Source organism: Triturus cristatus, chromosome 2_2 (assembly GCF_964204655.1).
Source record: "Triturus cristatus chromosome 2_2, aTriCri1.1, whole genome shotgun sequence".
Classification (NCBI taxonomy): domain Eukaryota; kingdom Metazoa; phylum Chordata; class Amphibia; order Caudata; family Salamandridae; genus Triturus; species Triturus cristatus.
Window position 1 is genome coordinate 700,705,015 of NC_140582.1, and position 22,508 is coordinate 700,727,522.

A 22,508-nucleotide genomic window follows, 5' to 3' on the forward strand; every position below is an offset into this window, starting at 1 on the left:
CCCTGCTCTATGGTCCCCACCCCAGTGCGAAACCCATATTGGAGGTCAGACAGAATACCCTTAGATTCAACCCACTCTTGAAGCCTATTTAAAATTATTCGGCCCCATATCTTCGTTAGAGAGTCGAGCAATGAGATCGGCCTGTAGGCTTATCAGGAAGGCAAAAGAGCTCCAATTGGCACTTCTCAGTCTTCAACAATGCAGCCACACAGGTAAAATACCTCACCATCCTGTTGAGATGCTCTGCAGAGAAGGGGAGGCCAAGTGCTGAGAGCCAACAATAAAGGCACCAAATCCTACGAAACCAGTCTTGCATGGCCACAATGAACTGTTCTTGATACTCCGTCTTCAACAGTACTTTTGACACAAGTAGTATTGGCACAAACACATTCAATTATCCCTGAGAGCACTTAATCTCAAGATATTGCCGAGGGAAGCTTTCAGAAGGATCTGTATAGCACAAAACACAAGGACAGTTCCTGTTCAAGGCTGTGGTGAAGAGATACACAAATAGAAACCACAATCTGGAGAAGCTACCATCTGTCACTTTAAGATGCAGCTCCTATGCGTGGATCATCCAATGAGGTGAATGACAGCATCCATCTTCGCCTATGGTAAGCCTGCTAGCTGAGCCACTTTTGGCCATATTCCCTGCAACTGAGCCCACCTACATGGGTGAATCACCTACTAACACGGGGCCCACAACCCCACATGGCCCTGTCTGATGGCATAATAGATGGTGATGGAATTGCTCAACAAAATCTATATGGTGCTAGCTAAGATGCTAGGACAAACACCTTCACAGCAATAACCAATGCTAGCAGCTCTTCCACATTTATGTATATGTGCTGCCCCGACACTGGCAATAGGCCATGCAGCCGTCTTGTCGCCCAGATAGGTGCTAATGTCCAGTGAAGATGAGTCAGGGACCCTGGTTACATATGGCTAAAAGGTTACAGTGCCCCATCCACCAGTTAATACCTGCAATAATGCCATGAGACTCTCCTAATGCTGGAGCCACTGAGATCTCAGATAACACTCTAAAAGATTGTAAATGCATTTTCCCTTGTTACTGTAACTGCTTCACCAACGGCTTCTTTCTCATGCAAACACTGCACATAGGAAGTGCCTACCTGGGACTTTGAGGTGCTTATCATCTTGGCTTTCAAGGCGAGAAATAACCAAATACATTTATAGGCAGCTGCTCGTATTTCTTTTTTTTAATTATTATGATTAAACTTTGACAACTACCAGAAACTTGTGAGTGGCTGAAGAGAAATATGTTTCTTGCCTACACTTGGTAAACTAGTCTCCAACGGTCATTTTTCCGTGGAACCCCAAACCAACTGGCTCAGTAATGCAGATAATAAATTGTTTTTCAGTTTACACTGTCTTATTGGGCATGAGAAAATTTCGTGGACAAAAGGTGCTATTAGCACGAATGCCTGTACCTGGCCAGATACTATGACCAGAGTTGGACCGGACCTCCTTACCCCAAGCTCGGCCATATCTGCCGTAGTCTTCAAACCCTCAGAAAAGTGCTCCCCCTGAAGTGGGGGGCTGGGGTGCAGGAGTTGCCCAAAACAAATCCATCATAGCAATCCAGAAAGCCTCAACCAATGCAGGGTCAGCCAATGGACACCAGAACTTCAGTCTTAACTGTGTCTGCGTCAGGATCTGCTCCAAAGAAAAGGAAGAGTTTAGCATCAGGGAACAGCAGTGAGACTCCGAAAGTCACCTGGATGTGGACTGTTTCCCAGCGGCAGAAGGAAAAATTCTCCGGCATTTACCACTCTGGTTTTTTGTGGGATATCATTTCCTTTCGCGTAACTTACCTGTGATTAAAGGAGATCACCTAGGCATCTCTCTGAAGATCTTAGAGTGAAACAGTCTAGCTGTTCACTTCCTGATGGCCTTTAGGGGCTTGGAAGTCCAAGAATCACAGGCTTCAGTATTGGGAGCCAATCCACATGCAGTTATAATGTGGATCCAAAAGGGACCTCTTCTTGAAGAGCCTGGGACAAGGTTTAAATATGTGAGTTTTGTAAGAGACATTTGACTATTCCTGTTTAATGCTGAGGAATTGAGAGACAGTCGGCAGCAATGAGGCGCAGACAATCTGGAACCGACACCAGCATGCCGGATGACGCCTACCACACTCAGGTGTTCTCTCTGGAGTAGTCGCTGGAGCCCTCCAGTAGAGAGCCTCTGCCGAGAAAACAACATTACACTAATCTAAGCCAGAACCTTTCCTGACTACAAAAATTGTACTGAGCTCCGTCCATTGGTTTCTTTGCCACACAAGTAAATAGGGATAGCATCACTAACTGAAAGAAATTTGAAGCAAGTCTTGTTTGCACCGGCTATATCCCTATATAACTCTTAATTGTATTTTACAAACATATTCAGCTTTTCTTTAACCAATATCACCAGGTATTAACCAATTATGCTTGTAATGCTAGTTCTGTATCAGAATATCCCCTCATCCCACCAAAAGTAACTAATTACTGCCATACCTTGTAACTGTTTTCATAAATTCGAGTTTTTTACTTAGCGCCCTTTACATAAAGCAAGCACCAAAAATCATAAATAGAATATATTTGTCAAATTGAAAATGTTTATACAACACAGCATCTAGACAAGTCCTCAACTTAAACTGATGGGACCATACTACACGTGCCCTTCGAGCACGACACTGGTTACCAGAAAAAGATCATTCAAAGCCCTTTCAATTGCACATCGGGCAATTAATGAACCGGGACCGAGAATCCTACAATTGTGGCTCGGATTTTACAACAGAATGAGAAGCCTGGCATCAGGAATGGTCCACTGTTGACCATTTTGATTTACCCTAAGGAAGGTAGGAGCTCATCAATATAGAGGCAAATTATGCATTAAACTGTCAAAGGAAATCAAATGTATCAGCAATCAAGTGCATTTCAGAAAGGCATAAGTTCCCGGGTTTTTTCCCACCCAAGACTCATCCTTCTAAGTTTACAACCTAACCTCAAATTTCTTTGCCTTCTGACATGCGTGAAATGTGCTCGTACACATTTGTGAAGCCGCTGCGTGTCCAGTTTGGAGTACACACGCAGGGCATTACACACACTAATAGTTCACACCACTACCAACCATTCACCTCAAGCACTTGAAACATGATCTGCAAAGCACTTTAAGGCCGCAACAAAAGGTAGGAAAGCTCTACAGTCATGTTGTGATACATCATATGTAGTTCAAGAAGATCATCTCCTCTGAAAATCAACAACATTCAGGTGGTTTAGTTTGGACAAAACTCGTTCACAGAGGTGTAGAAGCCAGTGCATAGTAAAACCACCAGAACCTTTGTGAAGAGTCCTAAATATATCCAGCGATTTTTCAGGGAGACACTTTGCATCTTGGGGCCACACAATTAAAAACAGAACACCGCATGGCGCCTCTTTGCTTCTTTTCTTACTAGCTAGGACCACAACTAAATTAAACCTGCAGGATGTATTATGATTCAGTGGTGTATTGCACACATTCACATAGGAGTGGTCACCACCAGCAACTATATGCACGCTTTAATATCCCTTATTTTGAAACAAAGCTTCGTTACACAAAGGTTATGGGTGAAAATGAAATAAGCATTAAGTTACAAACATGAAAAAACATTGATGCCATATGATGAGAAGCTTTGAAAAACAACAGAATCACTAAATGGAATCGATTACAATAAATCCAGTGCAAGTAACTTCACCGGGGCACACACTGTCTGCAGTCTTTTTAGGTCTCTGCTAGACAGCGCAAGCGCGGTCTCAAACGGACGTGTAGTGTTTCATCTGTGAACTTACAGACCGCCCAACTCCTACCATTGGTAAACTTAAGCGGCACACTCATTTTCTTTAATCTCATTCATTATGCAAGCGGGCATCATGCCATCTTCTTAGTGCATGGACCAAGCACGTCTCCTTGCACTGCTCCTGGTTTGCAGAGCTATTTTTTTCTTTGTTTTCAAGTACTTCATAGGAGTACCTGTGCTTTCAGGCCGTCTTCCTTGTACACATGCACACATACCACTAAAATAGATGCACATGTACATAAACAAATGCATTTCTTCACAAGTTGTTAAAACACGAACACCACTTGTTTATTTATTTTTTTGCACAATCAGATGGTATTGAAGCACTCGATTTGTCGCCCATCTTGCCACAGTGCGAACCCAAGCCGATGGTATTGGGAGTGCTTTAAGTGCTCACCAGTTACACTACACGACACATTGATTTTTGTTGCTGACCCTGCTTCAATTAAGTTTTTTTTTCCAGTCATTGCTTGCCCATCTCCCCATTTCCTCCTGCTTCCCTGCTTGACCCATGCCTACCACTACCTCCCACATCACTGCTGCTTTTTTTTTTCATGCACGGTCCAATGGTATTGGAGCACTTGCTCCGTCCTCCATCTTGCCATAGTGCTAACACCAGCCGATGGCATTGGAAAACTTTAAGGGCCTTATTACAAGTTCTGCGGTCCGTGCGTTTGACGATGGCGATTTGACGGTGGAGAGTGGCCCATCATATCACAAGTTGGGTAGATTGCCTGTGCGAAGACCACGGCTGGATCGCAAGCGCTGCCAGCACACCACCCACCGGTGGGGTTGTGGTTGGGGGAAGGCAGCTTCCATTCGGCACTACAGAAGCACAACATGGCCGTCCGTATTACTAGTAGATTTCCCGGTGAGCCGAATGTGGCGGTCGTATCGCCGACTAAAGGTCAGCAGGAACAAAAGATTAGTGGTGCATACTCACCCCTTTCCAGTTCTTCCCGGCAGATTTTGACGTGGATCCCTTTCTCCAGGTCCCCACTACACATGAGCATCTTAACCCCGAGGAATACACCCAGTCTTCGTCGATATATGGGTGAGTCTTTTTTGTACCATATACCCATTGCCGGGGACAGCCCACATATGGGGTGAACCCATGTAATGGTATATGTTATTTTTCCACATATATAATGCATATCCGTGCATTCGACACACATGCAGTCAGAATGTACACACATGCATAGATATATATGGAACTGCATTGTCCACTGGTGCCAGACTGCCGCAGCCACACCACCGGAGCACCAGTCTCCTAGTGGTCACAGACACGGTCCTTTGGCGGTCGGACCACCAACCTCATAATAAAGCCCTTAATGCTCACCAGTTAGATTATAAAATGACACATTCATTGTCGTAGACGGGGGAAGCGTAAGTGATACGCCCAGAATCACAAAGTGTTCAGCCACCCAGAGATTCAAACCTGGCTCCTCAGTTCCTCTCTGGCCGTTACACCACATCCTTACTTCATTTCAAACCTCCTTAGCTGCTTCTCATGATCACTTCCACATTTGTTCAGCAAGACCCCGTCAACACTGGGCAAGCATTGGCAAAGCCAACATATCTCGCCAATGCCCGTACTTTTGGCTTTGTCAATGTTTATGTCTTTTAGCCATGTTGTCTAGCAGGACATCTGCGGCTGAAAAGTCACTGAGAAAAGCGCTATGCTGCGGCCAGTGCAAGCCACGTCAAAGGGCTTTTTGCGTTAGGAGGGGCAGGACAATAAACTCAACATGGGGTGAACAGACTCTGCGTTGGGTCAACATTGTGCGATTCTGGGCTTTCAGTAACTTTCAGCCAAGCTGAACAGCAGATATGCTGCTAGACAACATGGCTAACAGACATTCATAATGACAAGGCCAATAGCTCCGGCACTGACGAGACTTATTGTCTTTGCCAAAGCTTGTTTAACATCTGTTGTCTGCTGAAGTTGCAAAATAAAGCCAAGAGCTAATTCCAGTTACCAGGGAAAAATTCATAGAACGTCCTTCAGACAGAGGCCATAGAGAGAATCGATTAACAAACAAGAGCACAGTGCTATTAAGTTGATACAAGTATTTTGCTTGTTTTCAACTCGTTATGCCAGTTTAAATATTCAATGAAAGGAAACTGTAAATCAAGAAATGCATGCAGTTGGTCAGAGAAACAGGCCACTTTAGTTCGTATTGACAAGATACATTTGATGTGCTTAACAAACAAACTTTTGTTGAGCTCACTGAATTACTTCTGAGAATACTAAATTGCCAAAGAGCTAGGATTCGCCCAGGCATAAGACAGAAGGCCCAGCAACCCGCCTGGCCTTCTTAGGAATTGAGCTAGATACGGTAGAGGGCATCTGCAGGCTGCCACCTGCTAAGGTAGAGGAACGTAAACAGACAATGGAGAATCCGCTCCAGAAACTGAAAACAACGCTGGAGGAGATCCAGAAGCTACTGGGCAAACTCTGCAGACTAATCCCAGAAGGCAGAACGTTTGCTTGGCGTCTGGCCTGGCTGACAAGGGCCCTCACAAAAAAGGTACGCAGGATCAGACTCACACAGAAAGTGAAGGATGCCACCATGAGGGGGAGGGGGGGGGGGGGAGGGGATTGGGGGAGGTTCAGAGCCATCTTAAGTACAGCCTGAAGGCCTGCCCCCTGGCAGGTGAAGTAAATTATAAAAAACATCACCTCGTTTGAGCTCTTCCCCATTATTGTTGCCTTCTCCATCTGGGAAGATAGGCGTGTCAACAGAAAGCGTGAACCTTTCAGTGCATCTCTCCTCACAGTTATTATTTTCAGAGCTTGCATCGGGGTGAGTTCGGTTATGACATTTAGAAACTAGGAGTTGCGTTTCACAACCATTCTGTGCTGCGAGTATTTATCCGCACAGCTGGGCATTTATTCTCAGAGTACGGCAGACAGAGAGATACTCACAGTCACTTATCGGCTATGCACCATTTGTGTTGGAGACGCAGGTTTTATCAGAGCAATCTTTTGTTCTGGGATTCTTTTACATATTAGACATGGTGACTTTTCACGCTTTTCTTATTCAACCTCACCGTCGGATCATGTCTTCAGGCACGGGTGTTTCTATTTATCATCACAGTTACAATTATCCTTCTCAGTCTCCTAATGATACAGTTAACAATTACAAAGATGTGAATAATGTCACACTGTTTATCAAACATAATGGTTTTGGGACATTTCCTCCCCCTTTGTTGTGGTTTGAGCTTTTTACAGTGGCCCCTGAAGAAGAGAGAGTGATCCCGAAATGCACTGGACAACATACACGTGATTGGACATGATGTGTAATTCAAACTAGTGAACTAACGTTAGAAAATAATTAAATACATAGACTGAAAGGAACAGTAAAGTTTGTTATAATATTTTTCTTTAAACTGGTGATATAGAATTGTTGATAAATTTATTAGCTGTTTGGCCAAGTTACAAGTGATCAGTGACACTTGGGGTACAGTTGCAAAATGGTTACTAAGCCATCTATGGAAGCTGCATGTAAAAACATGCTACAAATAAGGCAGGTGACATACTATGGCTAAAGAAAATGACTGAGGTGAAACAACATTAGTAACAATCAAATTAAAAATTATTTTACACACCTAGACTAACTATATAGGCATCATTTCTTCACTTTGCACACCCCAACAATTACCAATACCAATTAAACGAACTGGGGAAATTTTCACATGGACAAAACACACAGGTATACATTTAGTTGAAAGGATGGGTTTGTGCATATTCCTGCACGGCCAACATGTAAATGCTAGCAACTGCTCACAAACACATGCAAAGGTAATCATCAGCAATATGCATGTGATACCCAAACCATAATCCTTACACATTTACCCCTCTGAAGGATGTAAAGCTTATTGACAGGTAGAAATGTAAAGAACACCCCACCTAGACTCAATATATGGGGATAATTTCTTCACTTTGCACACCACAGCAATTACCAATACCAATTTAAAGAACTGGGGACATTTTCACATGGACAAAACGCACAGGTATACGTTTAGTTGAAGGGATGGGTGATGGCTTTGTGCACATTCCATCATGGCAAACGTGTAAATGCTAGCAACTGCTCATAAACACATGCTAAGGTACTCACCATCAATATGCATGTGATACCCAAACCAAAATCCTTCCATATGTACCCCTCTGAAGGAAGGATGTATTGACAAGCAGAAATATAAAGAAACACGCCAATATTTAATGTGGGTTTATGGGAAGGTGTTCCTCTATGGGCAGTGGTGGCCAGTAATCTGAGATTTGGGGTGGGGGTCAGAGGGGCCCACACACCTGCACATTCACACTAACTCACACATTCAAATGCACACACACACACACCCTTTCACAGCACGCACTCACAAATACGCACACATTCATACATATACAAATGCACACACCAAACAGTAAAAAACATAAAACTTACCAGCTGCAGTGTCACTGGTAGCAGGAGGGAAGCCTCCGAGGTGCCAGGAGGTTTGGACTACCGCCTCCTCTCATTGGCTGGCCTTGGTCAGCCAATGAGAGGGGAAGTCCCTTACTCGTCAGAGTGTGATGGTGTCAGTGTGACTTGCTGACCCCATCCCACATTGCGACGAGGTGGCGAGTAATAGAAACTCAGCCCTGGGTACTTCAGGGTTTAAAACTGATGCTCTCCCACCCCAGTCATGAGAGGGTGGTCATCCAGGTGCTTTGCCAGGCTCATAGGACAGTGACATCTTGGCCTAGCAGAGTAGGCAACCAGGAGCATGCACATATATCACATGGATAGTGCCTGGCTCCCTGACCTCAACAAGAAGAGTGTTTGTCACACTTTTCACATCGGATAAATGGTGGGGGGGGGTGAGAAGGTGGGGGGAGTGTTTAAGCTCCCCTGCCCTTAAGGACAGGCTGCTGCTGTCTATGGGGAAAAAGTGCTAAAGGAAATTACATATGCATCAAGTGAGGCCTATTAAATGTCAAATGTAGTATTACAACTTTTACACATTGCATTTTGTGATTCATGCCTGTTGTTGGAAAATCTGCCCTATATAAAAGCCTTATGGGCTCTACAACATAGTTTTATCTGAATAAAAGCTACTTAAATATGCCTTAAATGTTATAGCCAATTGCCTAAGCTTCCCAGCATTGCCCAGAGGGGACTCTAAAAGCCCATCACTTGGGTAAAAGGAGGCAGGATGACTAAATATAAGTTGCGAATTCTCATTCTCAAAGCAAAGGAAGCACATGGTGTGGGAAAAGGCCATAAGTTCCTTATTTCACAAAACTTAGTTAGAACTGTCAAAATCAGCAAGACAGTTGCGGATAGTCTCCTATTCTATGCTTTCTTTTAATTTTGTCACTGCTTTTAGTTGGGAGCTGAGGGTGTTCATTCAGTATCTTTTCTTTAGGTCTGTCTGAAGCCTATGGCTTCTCTCTGCCAAACATGTTTGACTCTCCACCAGGGCCGATGAATTGATCAGTGCAGTCCAGCTTGCAGAATTCTTCCTCATAAGTGCAACAAAGGCTGATTTTCCTGTCTCTTGCAGAGCAGAGGTGTTGTACCTTGCTTGGAGGATCTCTCCTCGCAGTATTACGGAAATGAAGACCAGCAAGGAAAGTTCTGAGAGGGCTTGGCTTCTGAGGGATATCCTAGGAGTCAAAGGAGGATTCAGTTTGATAACTTTTGAACTTGAGGTTGTTCTGCTTTATCTTCAAGAGATGTTTAGCTTGGACATGGAAAGCAAGATTTTCACAAACAAAGCAAATATAAACTTACAGATTGCGACTGAGGGCTATTCTTGTTGTTAAAACCCTTTTTCCTATCAAAAATCAATAAAAAGGTAGAGGTCATTTAATGGGCCGATTAGTCTGAATAAGAAAAGGTGAAAGCAGTATACTAAAAAAAAAAGTCTTCAGTGGAGTTCCCAATGGTGTAATGCTCTACAAAGATTGAATCAAGAGACATGAACCCATTTAACCGATTTTCAAATGGCATTTTTTCTTCCTGTATTAGGCTAAAACATGCTGGAATTCTTTTGAGACCGGCTAAACATTAAAGTCTCACAAGTGAAGAAACATGCTAAAGGATGCTCGTCATATTAGCTATTCTGTTTTCTCATTCAGACACACACTTCTACCTGGAAGGCAAGGGCCTGCTCCCTTTCGCTTCATAGGAATGACCTATTTATTTTCTTTATGATTCTCACAGCATGAAGACAGCATTCATGTAGTTAAGGCTGATATTTGACTTGGAAACTTTACACAACTATCTTTCTGAGCAGACAAAGTATCATTTAACAGTGGTGTAACATCTGTCCTGGGATGTATGTATACAAGTACCTTCAACACATTAAAAGGGTTACTGAACCACTGGTTTTATCACATCCCTTCAGCAAAAACCAATACAACTTCTTGCGACTAAGTCGGACTCCAATCCCCCAACTGGCTTGGAGAGAACTCCACACCAATATTTCATAAGGCCAAGTCATCGGTCTTTAAGATTAAGAACTTCACAACCAAGAAAACTAGACAATAACTGGCTGTCTACAACATTTTCAGAGGCACTTCTGGCAAGAAAAGACCCTAGTTTTTTTTCTCCAAGTCTTCGACCAGAGCGCATGATAACTCAAGCACACAAAGTAACTTGTGTTTGAGCGGAATATTATTGGGCCACCAGATAAACAGTAGTACTGCTGTTATTTTATTACAGTGTTTAAACTTTGAGAGGGGCTGTTTAGCACAGAATGCCAAATCTGCGCCCCTTCCCCCCCCCCCCCCCCCCACACATATTTGTGATTCTAAAGTAACCAAGAATTTGTGGATTCACCTGGAGGGAATCATAAAAATAGCCAGTACATAGCATATGTTTGTTTTTGTTGGCTCAATTGGGGGAAAAAAGTGCTTTGTGAGAAAGCATAAGCTTACATTTTCTAAAAATTGTGTCAATACACATTTACTGTGCTAAGACCAGCTTTCAGGAACAAGCAGAGTTTTAAAAGACAAAAAAACATTTTTTGCCATAATTTTTCACTTTTCTAACTGGTAGTTCATTTTTTCTATTTTTTGTGCTTTCAACCTAATTGAAGTTTGTGGTGTAAACAGATGTGACACCGATGAGTGAACCCTGACAACTAAACAAAATTTCAAATTCAGCAAGGGGTCATTTGTGTAGATTGCTCACAGTTATCCCAAAAGAACTAACCATTGAAATAATTAAAATAATGGAAAGCTTTTACCCCCCATAGCCAATATACAAAAGCAATACACTTTTACATCCGTCAGACCCTTCTGGTAGCATGGATAGGGTTTGTTGATTGCCCAAAAACACGCGACAACTAAGGTGCAGCTTATAATAGTATTTCATTATGTACCGAACATGCAAAAATTCATATGGTAAAATTCAATGACTGTAAAATGGGTATGAAGGAAATCTATACATATCTTTTTAAATGTACACAAGATACAAAATTTAGGAATAGTGGGTACTTGTACACTTCTGCAGTTAGGATTACATCATGTGATTAAGGGCATTTTTGCACGTGTTCCATCTTTCACATTGGCTTACATGAAGATGCCAAAAACAGAGAGCAATCCAAACAGTAATAACAAATGTTCTACTTGTCTGTGTTCCCACACTTCTCCTGATGAAAACTATCCAATTTGATAATTATACAACCCCTATTCACCCAAACGGGTGGCAGAAAGACAGTTGTGCCCAGGGGCAAAAGAACAGTGCCAACAGTGGCTGCTCCGTGTCCAGCAATAACATTTTCCTGGAGGTATAGTGAAGTGGACTCTTACTTGGGGATTGTGTGCCCATTGTGCTCTACAAACAGGGAGCAACGTGGGAAAGACTGCACTGGAATGAATGAATGAATGAATATAGGCCTTATAAAGCACAAACTTAGCCCAGGGGCATCAAGGCGCCGCGGAAAGGATCAGGATCAGAGATGTTGATAGGTAAGGGGCTTACAGATTCAAGCTGGTAAAAAGCCAGGTCTTCAAGGCCTTACGGAACGAGGAGTGAATTTCCAGAGCCGAAATTGAAGGAGGAAGGGAATTGCACAAGTTGGCTGCAGCCAGCGAAAAAGCCATCTCCCCCCCCCCCCCCCCCTGGATTTCCTCAACCTGGGAACTGTCACCAGATTCTTGCTGGAAGATCTGAGCTGCTTGCCGGGAACATATCTCCGAAACTGTTTTTTAATGCCTTCTGACCCCATTTTGTGAAGGGCTTTGTGCACCAGGCACAGGGCTTTAAACACAATTCTCCGACCCAATGGAAGCCAGTGCAGGCTTCTGATGGTAGCCGATACAGAGTGCAATTTGGGGAGGCCCATCACCAGCCTGGCAGCGGCATTCTGCACAAGTTGAAGTCGATATAGAAGCCCCTTATTTATCCCTACATAAAGGGCATTGCAGTAATCCAATCTAGACAGCACAAGAGCCACCACTGCCTGTTTCCGCGCAGGGAGGGATAGAATTTGAAAGATCTTTTTGAGAGTCCTTATCATCTCGAAACAGGTAGAAACTGTTCTATTTATTTGGGGACCCAGAGAGAGGGAGGTGTCCACTATGATGCCTAGATTTTTGGGACTGAGGCCAGGGCGAGGGTAAGAATCCAAGTGCATCTGGCCACCAGGCCTCAGACCAACTCTCCTGTTTGTCTCCGAAAATTAGGATCTGTCTTATCCCCATTGAGTCTTAGATAGTTTTCTACCATCCATGACGCCACCGCCTGCATGCAGTTTTTAAAGTTTATTGCTGACGCTTCGAACCTCTCAGTGATGGTAATCATGACTTGAGTGTCATCAGCGTAGGATAACACTTCTAGGCCGAAAGATCTTACAACCCTGGAAACCTGGGCTACATAAATATTGAAAAGGGTAGGACTCAATGAGGATCCCTGGGGGACTCCACAAAACAACTGTTTGGGAGCAGAGAGGAATTGGCCCATCTTAACTCTTTGTGACCGTTCCATGAGGAAGGATGTAAGCAGATTAAGGGCAAGGCCCTCAATCCCTATTTCCTGGAGCCTCCCAGCCAATCTACGAGGAGAGATGGTATAGAAGGCTGCCGTCAGGTCCAGAAGGATCAGTAAGGTGGTATGACCAGCGTCAACCTGTTGTCGAATGTTGTTGAAAACAACGGTTAACGTTGTCTCGGTACTGTGCTCACTTCTGAACCCATGCTGCGAGCCATCAAGCAACTGGTGATCCTCCAAATAAGTACTAAGATGGAGGTTCAGATGCTTCTCCAAGATTTTTGCTGGGGCAGGTAATAGGGAAATAAGCCGGTAGTTCTTTAGTTCCGCAGGGTCCATAGAAGGCTTCTTTAAAAGAGGTTTAACCACTGCAGTTTTCAACGCGGTGGGATACTGGCCAGAGGTAATGACAGCATTAAGGATTGAATTCAAAGGTGAGACAATAGCCTCCATTCGTAGTTTCAAGATCTTTACGGGGGCAGGGCTCCAGGAGGGAACCAGACCTAATTCCATTTAACATATGCACAATGTCCTCTTGAAGTATAGGAGGAAAGGAGCACAAGCGGCAATCCTTCAGAGGAGCTACCAGAGGATCCGATGGAGGATCTAACTTTGATCCTCCCGCATTGGACCTCTCCAAGGAGGAGTACATGTCCTTAATTTAGGTATAAAAAAACATGCCATTTTATCACACAAATCCTGGGAAACCTCATCTTTAGCAGTGGCTGTGGGGGCAAGGAGGGTATTAATCACAGTGAAAAGTTCCCTAGGCGATTTTATGGATTCCGTCATCTTAGAATAATAAGAGACCTTTTCCTAATTAATAGCCATCTTATATTCCCTCAATCTAAGTTTGTGCAGATCCCTTTCGACTGAGGAAAGATCCCAGCGCCATTTTCTTTCCTGGTGTCGGCATATCTGTCTAAGCTTTCTCAACCTTTCAGAGAACCAGGGGGCCGAAGGGAGTTCTCTGCCCACACACTGCTCCTTAAGGGGGGCAAGAGAGTCCAAGGCAGCCGAAAGCCAGTTGGAAAAATCGTAGTAGATTGAGTTAACATCGAGGTAAGGGAGGCAGCAATAATTGCTAAGTTTATTAAGAAGGTCCTCCATATTTATGCAGCTAAAGTTTCTCTTCATCTCTTACCCTGTTCTTAAAATTAGGATCTAGGTGAGATACTGCAATTTGCAAAAAGTTAATGGGATGGCATAATGATCAGACTGGGAGAGTGGGATAGGATCATTCACCTCTTTCCTAGGATCATTAGAGAAGATCCCATCCAAAATGTGTTCTGTCGTATGAGTGGGGCTCCTCGCCAGCTAAGGTAGACCATAGTTTCCAAGAAAACCTGTGTTTCAGTACACAGTTTTCTCCAAATGAAAGTTAAAATCACCCAAGAGAGTGATATTAGATCTTGCCAGATAGAGCTCTATTCGATTACTGAAATCCTGATTGAACATTGCTCTGGGTCCAGGAGGCCGATAGGTGACTACTCCAACAAAGCTTTTGGTGGGTAGGACCTTTAAAGAGAAATATAGGGCCTGATAGGGATCTGAGGGAGAGGTGAGGGCCTCAGTGAAGCACGAATAGATGTCTTTATAGAGTACTCCTAAACCCCCCCAATCCTCCTTTCCCTATCAAGTCTGGACAGGGCATTCCCGGAGGGGATGGCCTCCACCAGATCTGGCCCTGAGCAATCTCTAGCCCAGGTTTCATGCGCAGCATCGATGTAGAGAAGCTTTGTTCCAATGCAGGTAGTACTCAAACACATACTCTGTGCAGCACAGTTGAAGACAGGAACAGCAGACAGAAATTTGAGCTGCGTAGAGACTGGAACTGGCACTTTGCGTTGAGGGCGACCGATGGGAGGTCACTGGTGGGGTCAAGGGTGCCAGTTGAAGGTAGAAACAAGGCTTCAGTTACTGTTGAGTTTGTAGTTCAAGTTGATTGAAGTTTGAAGAGGTGAAAGATGCAGGTTCTTTAGAAGATCGTCGCCAAAATTATGTAGTGACTTAGTCCAGACGTGTAGAGGATCTTTAGATGTTTATTTGTGGTTGGTTAAAAGTCATCCAATACAATCCAATACAAGACAGTACAAGACCAATCATAGACCCCACCAGGAGCAGCCAGTATGGTGCTCAGCCCTTCTCAACTGACCTGTCTGGCTCCCAACATTCTGTACTACATCATAAGATGAACATTCCACTGGCAAAGCAAGAGATGCAATGCATAACAACAAAGCAAGGATATTAGATATACCCATTCGGGCTTGCGAAGGGACACAAAATCGCTAAATTCTGCCCTATGTTTAATCAAAGATGTGGCGTTCACGAGATATCCCATAAAGGAATGCTTCAAAGACAAAGGATGGGGCTGACGAGTATCCTCATGGGATTTCTCAGCTGCACCCAGTGGAATAACTGCCTTGCAGTTGGCACACTCGTACACCTGACAACCACCCGGAGGCTCAAGGTTCATAAACCTGCAGTGCGACCCCTTCTGTGATTGAAGTTCCATGAGCTGTCCTCTGGAGTAAACATTGGGCTTAACAGGGTCTAAAATAAATTGGCAAGAGTCCCTGGTGCAAAGCGCAAACTTGGCGCAGGCGGGCTTGCCTTCGGCGCGCCAGCTTCGCGCCCGGCGCATCATGCAGTTAAATAAGCTGGGCCGGGAACAACTAGAGCGCCGCCCGTTCAGCTGCGGCACAAAGTGGGAGGGAGGAGCAAGAGCGAAATACTCACTTTCCTCCACACAATCGGCAAGCCGTGGTGGACCGGGGAAGGAGCAAGAGACCCTTAAAAATCCCCAAAGCCAGACGATAAAAGCCCCAAACGGAAGAGTGCCCAGATAAAATGCGGCGAAAACCAAGAAAGTACGCACTTTAAAAATATTCCCCGTATAAAATCACACACAGTATTTCCCAGAAATTGTCCCCTTTCCACTACTATTTCTCCCATGCTGATTGGTACTCAAGGAGGAAAGTAAGGTCCCCTAGTATAAATCAAAAGTGAAAACAGATGCCGCTAATCGCATGGTGTTTTCACTTTTGTTCACAGTAAATCGGAAATAAAATCTTGATGAGAAGGAAAAGCACTTCCCTCACATTCAGACATTTATTTTGAAAACTAAAATTTGTGCAGTGTAGCACAGCTTGTATTTTTATGCACATATACATGATTTGCTACCCTGTGAATTCCTAAGGGTTGCTTTCTGCCACACCCAGGTGGACTTCAGACATTTGCAATGGCTGATCGCAGAAAAGTTGTATTGATGTGTGAAAGTCTTTATAAATTCAATGAAGATATTCCTGAGAAAATATATTGTTAGAATTATGTACTCTTACAATGTTTGGTATAGATGTCTACTTCAAAATTTTAATTAACGGTTCTGAATTTTTTTTTTTTTAAACTAAGAATAGTCTAGTAAAGGACTTCTTTTCAATTTCTTCAAACACTCAATCACTAAAGCCATCCCATTTCTCCCGACAAGAAGGCTGTCAAAGGCAGATTTTAAATGATAAAACAACCACATCGGTAGCCTACCAACACAAAGATATTGATGTCGGTTCACAACATTAAACAAGTTAAATGCTTGAAGGATTCATTACAAGTATTCAATAAAGGTCTGGAGGAGTCCAGCTCTGCAATGGCCATACAAGTTGTGAAGACGAAGCAGAATAAGCTGGATCTAGCTGCTATACAAAAGCTTGGACGCCAAAACATGAAATTACATGCTTTTCAGAGGGTATGGGTATTTTACCTTTTGCAACGAGGATGGACATATAAGAATCATGCAAGTGTCCAATCATGCAACTATCACGATATCTATATTGAAAAGAAAGACCGGGACCCTTCCTCACTTATCTCTGAAGAAACGAGACTCAAATGGTATAATATTACTTCCTTAACAACAAAGGAAATATTTTAGATCCCTGCTTGAAGAGGTATATAAATGAAATTTATCTTAATCTATTCTTCAAGTGGCATAGGTAGAATTTTTTATCAAATGTTTGCACAGTCTAAAAGGCTGCTTGAGGGAATAATTCACTGGTAAATTGGAAGTGACTTTTTGTGGATAACTAATATTTCTTGCATGCATGTGTAAGAGACCATAGTTAATTTAAGTCAATGCATACCAAATCCGTAGTCTGTTCAGGCAAAAGATAACAGGATTTACATGCCAAGAGCTGGATTCAGAGTAGAAGAAAGCTCACAGAAAGCAAAGGTTTGACAGTGTCTTAAAAATACCCAACTTGAAAAGACCTGCAGACCTCCAGCCATGCTTCTATTCATCTCTGAGGTACTGTCTTCATAGATTCAGCTAGCAGGACTGGGACTCAAATCGCTGGCGGGGCAGAGGGGTTTGGTAGGGCATGTGCAGACAGCAGTCACAGACTCCTTGGCAATGTGACTACACCACACCATCACCCCTTCAGTTTCCAGATCAAGTGTTTAGGAACATCTGTTAGCATGAAAGATCTTACCATCTCTCACGTAAGGTAGGGATCCTCAGATTACAACCCAATTTCTCCATCAGCAAAAGGTTACAGGTAATAAATAACTGGAGGCCGGGTCCCAATTGCAGAAGCCAGTGGTGCCAACCTAGTCTCTCAGGGTGGAATTCAGTGGATCCTTCAACAAGGCATGACAACTGTATCCTTCAATGTGCCCAGCTACACCCGAATTCCTTCAGTTTGAGGTCCCTCGGGACATAGATTTCGAAATGCTAGTCTCATCACTTTGCAAGACACAGCTTTCAACTAAACAAAGAGGTTTTGAAATAGAAGCTGGCCTTCCTACACTCATACGACTGATCGCAATTGATCCTCAGATGGAGGGATATGAAACATTACACAGCGGAATACAAGACATGCCAGGGGCGACATATATCATGCAATCAGCTACCTATTGTTGTGGTTCTAAGTCCCTATGAGACTGGTATTATTGTTCCTTTTGACATATTCATGTACTGCTGCAACCTGGCATTCATTACAGTTCAGTGAAACTGAAGATCTAGCACAAAACAGTAACCTAGAAATCCACTCACCCAGCTGAGGATGCATGCAGTTATCTTGCACAGACCTCCTACACACACAGAGAGATCTCTGACTAAACACTCTTCAGCATACCTATAGCTAAACATTTGTCTACAGCACATGAAATAGGCCTTAAGGTTCAGTTTTGCTGTAACAGAAAAAAACTGAATCTGAAGCATTTGGGTTGCAGGTGATACTTAGTTCCACAGAATCCACCACAATTGTATAGTTTTATTAATCGGGCATTCCCTGGATCCAGAGGATCAATTCTTACATCCGAAACATTGTTCGCATGTAGAACTGGTTACCCAAATTAAGCATTCTACCACCTATTCACAGTAAAAGAGGGCAGATCCTTTCTGTCACAGCTGCTATACATTGCTTCCTTTTACTCCACCACTGAAAACGTCCAGGCCTGTAGGGTTAATGCCACAGGGTTTGGCTCTGGATAGGGAATTCTGAAAGACCTATTTGTCACATTGTGGGCACAGAGAATCCCTTTCACATTTTAAATCATTGGAAATATGCAGGGCTTGGCCTTTTGACATGTACCAAAATGTCTGTAGTTACAAAAAAAATAAAAAATATGAGTGTCATACGTTTTTAACCCAGGATCTTCTACACAAACTATTACCGTTTTTTTATCTGATCAAAGAAACTGAGTCTCCGCTCCAGCCAGTTACATTCAGAAGCATGGATACAACAAGAAATGGCTTGGATCTCTTTGTGCCATAAAGGGGAGAGAAATGTGGCAAGAAGGTGGGCTTCAAGCAATTTTTCCCCTTTGGATTTAGGCTTCGAAAGCCACTAAACGAGACACATTAGTTAAAATCGGGCGATATACATACTAAATGTCATGATGTACAACCCTTTAGAAATCATAATGTAAAGTTCACTGGGATTTAACTGTTAGTATGAATACTGCGCAGTACAACGGCTTGCATTTACAGAGGACTAGTATACTATTTTACTTGGGAGCAGCTTTCCTGTAATTTATTACAAAATGGCATCTTCAGAAAGATGGGGCATTTGAAGCAGACATTCTTGCTGTACAGCTTGTGCTAAGATGTACTTATTTATGGATTTTCTGTCATGCAGGCATCAAACCCAGAAGGCTACTTGCAATCTTCATGAAAGGTTGCTAATTTGATGTACCAGGCCTCGAAATGTAATTTTCCAGCATGCCAACTTGTGAAAAAATATACAGTCCTTACGAGTGACTGTAGTCGCGCTCCACAGGGAGAAAAACAAAAAAAGAACAAAAAACACAGCCAGACAACTGCTCCCTTAAATTGGACTGTGCCAGTTTATTTCCTTACTACCAACAGCGAGATTAAATAATATAGTTCATGCCCATACAACTTCTATCTTGATCCATTCAGATTTTGTTCAACATCATAGCCCGCATACATACACATCTCATTAAACATGCATACACCAATCAACATTTGAAAGTTCACATAGGAGCTTTAGCTGGGAAGAATGAATTTTTAAACAAGTCAACAAACATATAAAGGGATGAGGTCCCACCAAAAGAGAAGCAGATATAAAACCTCTTCTCTTTCCCTAAACCATTCCTAACCATATCCATCCAGTACTCACACACCAGATCATAACTTCTGATCCTCCACTTACTCATTTATTATCCTTAGATCTCTCATACTATAAACCGTGTTTAACCTATACATCCTTCCTAAGCTCTAATCTACTGCACCGTCCTGTCCTCTTTTCCACTGTAATGCACTCCTCCCCTTTCATTTCATGACACCCTAACTTGTTCACCTCCATCTTGTTCACCTTTCTAACCACTCTGCCTTCACTTCCCATGCTCCTCTGCCCAAAATCCTCTTCTCCCAGTCGTCCAATTCTATCTTAAGCCATCTATCGTCTCCCTCACTTATCCTGTTCCTCACTGATCACAGCCTCTCCTCTCCACTGCATTCTCAAACCACTCTACTCCGCAAACCGCACATCTGCTCCTGACCTCCTCTCTGCCTCCACTCAAACACCTTTTCTACTAATCAGTGTTCACCTAACCCATCTTCTCTTCCTCTGCCCATATCTCACCCCTCATCACGTCTGTCTTTTCTTTACTGCCAGCTCCATCTTCTTCTCACCTATTCTTTCTTCTCTCCCTGCCCTCTAAATGTCCTGTCGTTTGCACATCCCCCTTTTTAACCAACATCACTGTACCTCTTAACTTTACTCATTTTCCTCATACCTCTTTTGCTCTCCTTTTTCAGGTACTGACCTATCCTCTCATTTCCTTTGATCATTCAACCCTCTTTTCCTTACCACAACAGCTCTTCTTCCCCAATCATCCTTCATCCTCTCCTCACCCAGTCTTTCCACCCAGTCTTTCCACTCATCTCCTCAACACATTATTAGCAATCTCCAACTATCCTGTCCTTCAACAGTTTTCACTCATTACAAGTTTTCTCCATCCCTTCCTACCCTCCTATTAGAAAATAAGTTCCCCTCCTTAAACCTCTCCTTTACTCTGTGGCGAGGCTCTTCTTTCTTAGCTCATCATCTCATTTCTTGACTTGTCACCCTTGATCACTTTTTGCCTCATCTTACACATCCTTACATTTGCTTAGTCATTTATGTTCTTCTAAAAATCCTCTGCACACCCCCTCTACTTATTCATGCCTGGACCTCCTTTATCCACCAATTCAATCTCACTCATGTCTCTCTCATATACTAAAGTGATTGTAGCAAATACTCTCCTCTGATCACTGGGTATGTGTGAGCCAAAAAGCCGAATGTGAAAAATAAGTGTCAGAAAATGTTTAGCGAGAACAGACAACTGTTGAAGGTGTGGTTTTAATTGGTGAAATTATGTTTTACAATATAAGAGCTTGGATATACATCTGATTTTTTTATCACAATATTGACTGAACCTATAAGGTGTTCTGGCTTAGTCGACAATTATTTATTCCTCTTGTACTTATCTTTTATTAACACTATGCTTGGTATCATGTACATCATTGAAAGGTGCATGTACAATTTCATGGCTACATGACATTCATTCACAAATGCTGGTGAATGATTTCCATGCCCGTAAATTGCAACCAGGATACAAACTACCTTAAATCTGCACTGAGAAAAAGGGAACAAAAATGAGTAAGGAAAAGTTATGACAAATGTACTTTGATAAGGAAAAATTAGGAGAGATGAGAAGAACATCCCAGGTGGAGGCAGGAAAATAGTTATCAGATAAAATGCTTCTTTGAAGAACTTCTTCGCATGAAGTAATTTGGGTTGGTCAGTAGGCTGTAACCAAAAGTAGAAACTGCACTAAACACATTTCAGTTCATGTTTTGGCCAGATCGTGATACATTTTATATCCTTTCATTATGTGGTTTTCTGATAGATGTCAATCATTTCTTAAATTGGGCAATTTTATTTGCTTTGGAGAAAGGCAGGGACAATGAAAGAGACAGACAGTTGAATTGACCTCTGTGTAACATCAGGAGAGAACGAAAAGATGCAAATCTCTTGCACAGTTTGAAATGGGTGAGACAGGCATCATTTGGGGAAATCAGTCAATAGGATACAAACATGGGGAAAGTCGAGAAACAACAGCCAACTGGAGGCTTGAGTTGGGGAAATGAAAAGAAATGTATTATTGTAGCAATTGGGATCATCACAGAATTACAAGGCCCAGATGGAAACCCCATAATCCCTGCTCTCCTCTTGCATCAGGCCTTACTCACACCTCTACTACATTCTCACTCGCTGTAACATGTTTTTGTCTCCCCGGGGTACGAATTACAGCATTCTACCACCAAGTTTCCTTGATTTTCCCCTCCCAACCATCACGACATACCTCTGCTCATACAGACATAGCAAATATGAGCCAGGCCTTTTTTGACAGTGTTCAGAATGGAATTTAAATTGCATCTTTGAGTATTGTCTGACAATTTATCTTTGTCTAAAAGCAGGAGACTGACGCGATTTCAATGGTGTGGGGAAGATAACTAAGGCAATCATTTTAAGCACTAAATAACTGAGGCCATGCAGATTGACCTACCGTAAGGGTATTTTGTGTCCAGTTTATCTGCTGCTGTCCTTGCCCATGGAAGAGCATCATCACTGCAACCATTCGGCATTCCGTTATATCCAATTCCAACAATCTTATTCTCAGAGTTCACAATGCAAGCTCCAACCTAAGAGAAATCAGTATTTAATTAAACTGTTACAAAGTATTACAAATGTCTTATCTGGATAAAAAGTATGACTTGCCAAGGAAAAAAGAGAACTAATATTAAGTGGCCGATCCATCTGGAAATCCAAAAGAGGTTTGTTGATAGTTAGCAACAAGGGCAAATACATTATTTTAAAAGTGTGTGGTAGAGAAATGTATGTGGACAGTAAACAGGATTATTGGCAATGGGAGTGAACAGGATTATTGATAATGGGGAAACTGCACACAACTACAATACATGTTGCTTAATAAAGCACCAAACATGCCGCCTTTTATCCACTTGAGGGCACTTTTTCTAATTACTTTTGCTTACCATTGATGGAGCAGGGTTTCGCAAAAATGAAACCTGTTTGAATCGAGTACCCCCATAATACGTACCAACAGTAATTAGACGTAGTAAACCTAACGTGCTCCCACATAAACACAGGGGAACTGCTTTGCGCATG

At 42.8% G+C, this 22,508-nt stretch overlaps 1 protein-coding gene across 1 annotated transcript in view; it reads right to left on the reverse strand.

Annotated features, from left to right (window-relative positions):
* DCTD (dCMP deaminase) overlaps positions 1-22,508 on the reverse strand; it is a 181,303-nt gene that overhangs the window by 113,781 nt on the left and 45,014 nt on the right. Inside the window, exon 3 of the mRNA XM_085641881.1 lies at positions 21,889-22,024. Within this exon, the coding sequence (XP_085498007.1) occupies positions 21,889-22,024 (136 nt within the window). The remainder of the gene's footprint in view (positions 1-21,888; positions 22,025-22,508) is intronic.